This window comes from Bos mutus, chromosome 7 (genome assembly GCF_027580195.1).
Source record: "Bos mutus isolate GX-2022 chromosome 7, NWIPB_WYAK_1.1, whole genome shotgun sequence".
In the NCBI taxonomy this organism is placed as follows: domain Eukaryota; kingdom Metazoa; phylum Chordata; class Mammalia; order Artiodactyla; family Bovidae; genus Bos; species Bos mutus.
The window spans coordinates 81,979,372-81,988,568 of record NC_091623.1 but is presented as its reverse complement, the minus strand read 5'-3'; the positions used below and the strand labels follow the sequence as shown (position 1 = coordinate 81,988,568).

The window sequence follows — 9,197 nt, the reverse complement described above, 5'->3', positions numbered from 1 at the left end:
TTATTTTACCTGATATAAGTAAAGCTACTTCTGCTGTCTTTTGGTTAATATTTGCATGGAACATCTTTTTCCATCCCTTCACTTTCAGCTTATACTTATCTTTAAAGCTAAATGTGTCTCTTTAGGTTCATACAGTTTACTGTGAAAAGATTTTTAATTCTCATTTATTTCTAAAGGACAGTTTGTCAGATATTCTTGGTTGGTATTTGTTCTCTGTCAGTACTTTGAATATATCATCCCATTCTCTCCTGGCCTGCAAGGTCCCTGCTGAGAAACCTACAAAAAGGCTTATGGGGGATTCCCTTCTATGTGATGATTCTTTTTCTTGTGGATCTCAAAATTTTATCTTTTGTCGTAATTTCAAATTTTGATTATATTATGTTTCAGAGAAGTCCACTTCAGATTGAGTCAGGGAATTTTTGTTATTTTTGTACCTGGATGTCCATATCCCTCTTCAAAACTGAGAGTTTTCAGTCATTATTTCTTTCAATAGACTCTATTATCCTTCTGAGACTCCTAAAATGTTTATATTGTATACCTATGTGATGTCTCGTAAGTCTTATAAGATCTTTGTCACATTTTTTCTTTCTTTCTTTTTCCTCTTTGTCCTCTGAATGAGTAATTTCAAATGGATTGTTTTCAAGTTCACGGAAGATTTCTTCCTCTTGATCAAGTCTGCTGTTACTGAATGTTTTAGACAAGCATCATATTCTTCAGCTGTAAGATTTCTTTTTGTTTTTGTTTATATTTCTTTTCCTTTGTTGAGATCTCATTTTGTTCATGTATTAATTTTTCTTTCTAATTTTATATAGTTGTATAGTTTTCATATAATTCATTAAATATTTAAAATAATTATTCTGAATTCTCTGTCAGTCATTTCATAGATCTCTCTTTCTTTGGGTTTGGTCATTAGAGTTTTATTGGTTTTCACTGGCAGTACCACCATTCCTATTGTCTTCATGATGCTTGTAAATTTATGTTGGTGTCTATATATTTGAGCATCTCTTCCACTCTTTACAAGCTCATTTTGGCAAAGACCAAAAGACCTTTACCCAATCATCCCTACCTGGTGTTCCAGCCAAGATAGTTTGTAATATACATGGGGATGTGGGGCATTCTGCTAGTCTCTGATGAAGTGGGGTTAATGCCTGGACTTTGAGGTCAGCTAGGACCTCTGCCTAAGTTTTAGTTAAGAAGACCTAATGGCTGGCCTCTGTGATCTGATGGTTCCACTGACTGAGCTCCTTTATCAAGTAGGGCCTCTGGCTGGGCTTTCTGGGACAGTAACACCACTGACTATTCTCTAGTGGGTTCTCTGGCTGGGCCCTGCAATAGGGAATAACAGTTGACTGGACTTTGTATTCAAGCAGGGCCACTTATTAGGTAACATAATCAGGCAGGAATGCATGCTGTGATTTCTGACCAGGCAGTGTCACAGGCTAGATTCTGCAAATGAATGAGACTGCAGGCTGAGCTCTTTGAATAGGCAATACTGCTGGCTAAATTATGTGATCATGCAGAGTTACCATTGCAATCACCCCTTGTCAGATGGTGCCACAGGCTATACTCCAAGTCCGGGTGATGATACTGATTGGGCTCTATTTTCAGAAGAGCTGTACTCTGGGTGTGAACAGAGGTACAGACTGGACTCTGTGATCAGATAGGTCCAGTGGCTGTGCTTCATTGTGTGGGGTCACTGGAGTCCCAGGTAGGATGATACCTCTGACTATACCACACATTTGGATGGGGCTGCAGGTTGAGATATGCATTTGAATAGGGTTGCAACTCTGAAGAAAGCTGCTCTGCAGTCAGATGGGGTTGTAGGCTTGTCTCCATCAATGGACTGAACTACCATTTAGGAACCTTAGCCAAGCAGAACTGCTGACTGTGCATACTAGTCGTATGGGGCTGCAGTTTGTCTTCACAAATGCATGAAGCTGCTGGTTTGGCTCTCTGGTAAGGGAGAATTTTCAGCCATAAAGAAGGTTGCTGTTGTTCAGTCACTCAGTGGTGTCCAACTCTTTGCAACCCCATGGACTGCAGCACACCAAGCTTCCCTGTCCTTCATTATCTCTCTGAATTTTCTCACTTATGTCCTTTGAGTCAATCCTCTGTCACCTTCTTCTCCTCCTGTCTTCAATCTTTCTCAGCATCAGGATCTTTTCCAGTGAGTCAGCATTTCATATCAGGTGGCTAAAGTATTGGAGCTTCAGCTTCAGCATCAGTCCTTCCAATGAATATTCAGGGTTGACTTCCTTTAGGACGGTCTGGTTTGATCTCCTTGCAGTCCCAGGGAATCTCAAGAGTCTTTTCCAGCACCACAGTTTGAAAGTATCAATTCTTCAGCACTCAACCTTCTTTATGGTCCAACTCTCACATCCATACATGACTATTGGAAAAACTGTAGCTTTGACTAGATGGCTCTTTATTGGCAAAGTAATGTCTCTGCTTTTTAATTACATAGTCTAGGTTTATCATAACTTTTCTTCCAAGGAGCAAGTGTCTTTTAATTTCATGGCTTCAGTCACCATCCACAGTGATTTTGAAGCCCAGGAAAATAAAGTCTTTCATTGTTTCCATTGTTTCCCCATCTATTTGCCATGAAGTGATGGGACGTGATGCCATGATCTTTGTTTTTTGAGTATTGAGTTTAAACCAGCTTTTTCACTCTCTTCTTTTACTTTCATCAGGAGGCTCTTTATTTCCTCTTTGCTTTCTGCCATTAAAGTTGTATCATCTGCATATCTGAGGTTATTGGTATTTTTCCCACCAGTCTTGACTCCAGCTTGTGCTCCATCTAGCCCGGCATTTCGCATGATGTACTCTGCATACAAGTTTAATAAGCAGGGTGACAATATACAGACTTGACATACTCCTTTCCCAATTTTGAACCAGTCTGTTTTTCCATGTCTGGTTCTAACTGTTGCTTTATGACCTGCATACAGGTTTCTCAGGACACAGGTAGGGTGATCTGGGATGCCCATCTCTTTAAGAATTCTCCACAGTTTGTTGTGATCCACACAGTCAAAGTCTTTAGCATAGTTGGGAAGCAGAAGTAGACTTCTTTTCTGGAATTCCTTAACTTTTTCTATGATCCAACGGATGTTGGCAATTTGATCTCTGGTTCCTCTGCCTTTTCAAAATCCAGCTTGTACATCTGGAAGTTCTTTGTTCATGTGCTGTTGAAGCCCAGCTTGAAACATTTTGAGCATTACCTTGCTAGCATATGAAATGAGCATAACTGTGGTTCGAAAATTTAGTTTGAAAATGTAGTTTGAACACTCTTTGGCAATGCCCTTCTTTGGGATTGGAATGAAAAACTGATCTTTTCTAGCCCTGTGGCCACTGTCTTTTCAACTTTGCTGGCACGTTTACATTGCATTATCTTGCATCATTATCAGATTGATTCCATGGGGTTGTAGCCATTGAGAATCCTTTCCTGGTTTCTGTTCCTTTGCTGTGTGAACACCTACATTCTTCTCTAAACCGCACTTCTTAACACTTTCTCATCCTTTGCCATGACTGGGATAATAATTTCCTTAGTTTAGATAATGCTACTTTAATAGCTCTACCAGTCCCTTGCCAGAGTTTCCTCTACACATTTTTCCTGATTGCTCCCTGCCTCCTTGTCCATTAGATGTGTGCATAACTGTTTACAAAATAGTAAGAACTTCATTTAAAGGGGAATTATTTCTGATATTTTGGGGGTGTTGCCCACATCAGTGACATTGAATAACCTCTTCTTCCCTTCAAGGCCTACTGGTCCCATTCTGGGATTTCTGCAACAGTTCTGATGAATGTCAGTACCTTTTTTCTTTATTACATTTAATTTGGTGAGGTTTTGTTTGTTTTGTTCCTGATGATAATGAAGGTACAATGTTAGCCATTGTTTGAAATGTTTAGTATATATTTTCAAAATAACAGTAGAAATATTAAGATTAGAAGATTATCCAAAGTGTTTACCAGCAACTAGAATTTCCTTTTTTATATTTGAAATTTTTTACTTTGTTCCCCTCTGTAGAGAAGGAGGTGATTGGGGGAAGACTGCAAAAAATTTTCAATTTGGGAACTCTGGCAGAGGTGCAGGTGCTAGATGATAGTGATTGGAAGGGAAGTGGTGGGGAAGATCATAAAGGGACTTTGCACACACACACACACACACACACACACACACCATCTTGATTTTCATATACATTTTCTAGGTGGCTCAAATGGTAAAGAATCTGCCTGGAATGCAGGAGACCTGGGTTGGATCCCTGGGTCGGGAAGTTCCCCTGGAGAAGGAAGGGGCTACCCACTCCAGTATTCCTGTCTGGAGAATTCTATGGACAGAGAAGCCTGAGGGGCTACAGTCCATGGGGTTGCAAAGACTCAGATATGACTGAGCAATTAACAAATTCTTGTATTCAGTTCAGTTCAGTCGCTCATTGTGTCCGACTCTTTGCAACCCCATGGACTGCAGCACACCAGGCTTCCCTGTCCATCACCACTCCTTGAGCTTACTTAAACTCATGTCCATAGAGTCGGTGATGCCATCCAACCATCTCATCCTCTGTCGTCCCCTTCTCCTCCTGCCTTCAATCTTTCCCAGCATCAGGGGCTTTTCCAATGAGTCAGTTCTTCCCATCAGGTGGCCAAAGTATTGGAGTTTCAGCTTCAGCATCAGTCCTTCCTATGAATATTCAGGACTGATTTCCTTTATGATGGACTGGTTGGATCTCCTTGCAGTCCAAGGGACTCTCACAAGTCTTCTGCAACACCACAGTCTATTAGCAAAACTAATAACTAAAACTGTAAGCAAAGTGCTTATAGACCAATTTTTTCCCCTTCTTTCATCTATATTATTCTAGTTCAAATAAAAACACTATTTTTCATATTTTCCTTAACTACAGAGGGATTTTGTTGTATTTTGTTTCCACATTATATTAAAGAAAGTCTTAAACTCCACAGATTGTAAACTTGGATAAATATACAGATTTTTTTAGATAAGACAATATTCTGTGAACATTTGGTATATATAATTATGTATTGTTTCATATATCACATACCTCATTGCATCACATATAATTTTATATATATATATATGTATATATATTTATAAATTATGTAAATACAGTAGATTATGTTATATATAATAACAAATTATAATATATATAATTATATATAACACACATATATGTGTTATATATAATATATATAATATATATATTATATAACATATAATATATTATATATAACATATATGTTAATACTATATATTATATAATATATATAATAACAAATTATAACCAACTTTAATGGCAAACAATAAAATAAATCACATTTCTCACATGATGAAAGCTTACATAATCTTTGAAAGTTAGATATTTTTGATGTGTTTTAAACTTTTGATATAACATAAAAATACAAGATTTGGATATATAGTAAGTATAAACAGCATAAAGTATTGAAAATTATAAAAATAGATATGTATTTACTTAAAGAAATTATTAATTTATAATTTGACTACCACCAGTTTAATATTTATTCCCATTATAATAATAAATATGTAAATTTTTATTAATGTTTACAGGTGTTGAGCAAGGAGTATGGAGATGAAAGTAAGTTTTTAGTATCACTAAGTTGTTTCTTCTGGTATACTAAGCAGTTAACAGTAATCATTTTTAAGTGAAGATATCATAAGTAAATATTATTTTTTAAAATTTGTTTTTATTATTAAAATATTATATACTAAAATGTAATGTGTTTAAAGTACATTTTCAAATGAAATAATAAACAATTAGGTGAATATAAGCAGCATTAAATTATTTCAAAAATACTTTTTCAACTATTGTATTTTAATAAAAAAAGATATGAAAATTTTAAGTGGAAATACCTATAAAGGAGAGAGACAAGATAGACTACTTCTCTAACTCATCTGTAAATACTTGTAAGCTACTCTACAATAATCAAAAAATGTTAAAAATTATTGGGAAGGCGGTAATTGAAGAGAAGGAGGTGGGAAGTGAAGAAGGAACAATGGAATAATGTGTGTGTGAGAGACTGCTAACTGCGTATTTAGTTAAAAATGTCCGCAGCTTAAACTCTGCGTTAAGTCAATGGCAGTGTCCAAACAAATTAGTGGGTGTCATGGTGATGCTATTGTTTTTCTCATCTAGTCTCTTTCCTCTCTTCTCAAGACCACCCACCTCTTTAGAGTTCCCTTCTCGGCCACATTGGTTCAAACTTCTTTCCATGCCTGGGATATGTCACCACTACTCGCATCTAACCTATATTCTCTCCACATATAACTGTTATTTTTCCCAATGTCTCCTCCATATTTGTCTGCCATTGGATAATTTTTTTTAGAAAACAATAGCAGACTCTTCCAGGAGTCTGCAACCACTATTGATGGAATCAGTCAGTTCAGTCGCTCAGTCGTGTCCAACTCTTTGTGACCCCATGAATTGATAGAATAGAGTCTCACAAATGCACATTACTAAATTTACAGAGATGTCTCTGCTAGATGAAGAATGTAAAGCAGGTGATACCCTTTTGAATTAAGAACGAAAAGAATCAGGCATTGTGATGGTGTCTGTGTTAGAGTTCCTCCTATTAGGGTGGAATCTGCTTCAAGAAAACATGGGGAGAGGTATTTTCTGTCAAAAATATACATTGAGGAAACTGCTATCATTCTTTCACAACATGGTTGAATGTTGTAAGAGAAAAATAATCATATTGGAAACAATTACAGTTTACTAATATTCACCTCCTCACTTTCTATCTCCAGAGTATAAACCCTTTTATGAATTGAAGGCTGCAAGATAATGGAAGAAAGCAACAGCAGCTCTGAAAAAGGGTTTCTTCTTCTGGGATTTTCTGATCAGCCCCAACTAGAGAGAATACTCTTTGTTATAATTTTGCTCTTCTACATTTTAAACCTACTGGGAAACACTGCCATCATTTTAGTTTCTTACTTGGACCCCAAACTCCACACTCCAATGTACTTTTTCCTCAGCAACCTCTCCTGTGTAGACATCTGCTTCACCACCAGTGTTGCCCCACAGTTGCTGGTTACCATGAATAAGAAAGACAAGAACATGAGCTATGGCAGATGCGTGGCCCAGCTCTATGTAGCCACCGGGCTGGGTTCCTCTGAGTGTATTCTCCTAGCGGTCATGGCTTATGATCGCTATGCTGCTGTCTGCCGGCCTCTGCACTACACAACCATCGTGCATCCTCAGCTTTGTGCATCCCTGGCCAGCACAGCGTGGCTCAGTGGCCTCATCACCTCCCTTATTCAGTGCTCCCTTACTGTGCAGCTGCCTCTTTGTGGTCATCGCAAATTGGACCATATTTTTTGTGAGGTGCCAGTGCTCATAAAACTGGCCTGTGTGGACACAACTTTCAATGAAGTAGAACTATTCGTGGCCAGTGTAATCTTTCTAATTGTCCCTGTGTCACTCATTTTAGTCTCCTATGGCTTTATAACGCGAGCGGTGTTGAGGATTAAATCAACAGCAGGGCGTAGCAAGGTCTTTGGGACTTGCTCCTCCCACCTGCTTGTGGTCATCATTTTCTATGGGACCATCATTTTCATGTACCTTCAGCCAGCTAAAAGTAGCTCCAAAAACCAGGGAAAGTTTGTCTCCCTTTTCTACACCATAGTCACCCCACTTTTAAACCCCATTATCTATACTCTGAGAAACAAAGATGTGAAAGGGGCCATGAGGACACTGGTAATGGGAAATGCTTTCAGTTCATAAAGGGTATGAGCTGTAGGTATAATTTTAGTGGATTAGTTGTAGTTTATGGATTATTTGTTCTAAGTGCAATTTTCTTATTCAATGCTGTAAGAGATAGTAAAAGACACAGAACTCTACAAGAAGCTAATATTCTCGAGTCACAATAGTGTTTCATTTTTTCCAAACATTCTTCTCATGAAGTCCAAGATTCTATGCTCTATCTAGAGAAAACTCTTTGCTTTTCCTCCACTGTGCCATCAACTTTCATACACAAATTATTTCACCCTGGAATACTGGTCTATTTCGTAAATCTCTGCTTATCTCTAAAATCTATAATAAATTTTACCTGTACTCTTGAGTTTTCTTGAAACTTGATCCATCTAATCCTCTGGGTAAAACTGGCTCATAATATATGTTTCCTTAAAACATGAAGCATTCTCTCTCTCTCTAATAATATAGAGACCATTTTGGAAATAATATATAACCACTTACCCACAATGTCATCTTAAACCAGAGACTGGACAAGCCTTATTATACTGGCTCATTTATATTATGAAAAAATATAAAACAGAATTATGATACATTGATAACATTTATGATGCAAATTTTCACTTTATTATTTTACAAAAGTGATAGAATAAATAATATTTCATTAAACAGATCAGTCCATATATAATTTAGAGTTGTTCCCCTTTTCTTTAAAGGGATTAGAAGTTGAGTGAAAGTGACAGAGTGTGTGTCATTCTCTCTCTCTTTCTCTCAAAAAGAGCAGAATTGATCAATTTGTGAATCTCCAGTATTTTAAGAGAACTGTGCAACTAGAGAGAGATTAATTTAATCTACATATTAAGTTCACTTCCATCTTTCGTAATAATTTCAAGGTAAAAAAAAAAAAAACCGTGAAAACAATGAAGACAAAAAAATCAAATTCATACATGACTTAGACTTATGATTACAGAGAGGAAAACTGAGGCTCATTTAAATTCAGTTGGTACTAGAATATTGCTGTCAGTCTATAAATACTACAGATAAAGTTTGGAGCTGTTTCTACTGCCAAAGCCTAGATTGAAGGCAAAATGGCTGCACCCAAAAGGAAAAAAAACATGTAGAGAATTTTCTGAGTGAATCAGTAATGCCTCTGCAAACAACCTCTGCCCAATTTACATCTATCTAACAACTTTATATGAAATAAAATGACTACTATTTAACAGAAAGAAGAATCATAAAAGTCTGATTGAATTTGTCTTCTAGAAGTTTCTTATGTGAGTTCCCCACTCAATAATGGAAGGAAGAGTTGGGAATTCAATTGAACATGTTTTTAGAAATGCACACTTTCATTTATAATGCCCAAGGAGAGAAGACGTTCCGTAGGAAAGGTCATACTTATAAAAACATCACTTTTTTATACCCAGAAAAGCACAACACAGGAAAGAACATACATATGTCAGAATCCAAATAAATTTAAACAAAATA

At 36.8% G+C, this 9,197-nt stretch overlaps 1 protein-coding gene across 1 annotated transcript; it reads left to right on the top strand.

Annotated features, from left to right (window-relative positions):
* Nucleotides 1-6,806: 6,806 nt before the first annotated feature.
* Nucleotides 6,807-7,745, top strand: LOC102276916 (olfactory receptor 2G6). The gene has a single exon (XM_005896333.2). The coding sequence runs from the start codon at nucleotides 6,807-6,809 to the stop codon at nucleotides 7,743-7,745; it is 939 nt and encodes a 312-aa protein (XP_005896395.1).
* The last annotated feature ends 1,452 nt before the right edge of the window (nucleotides 7,746-9,197 follow it).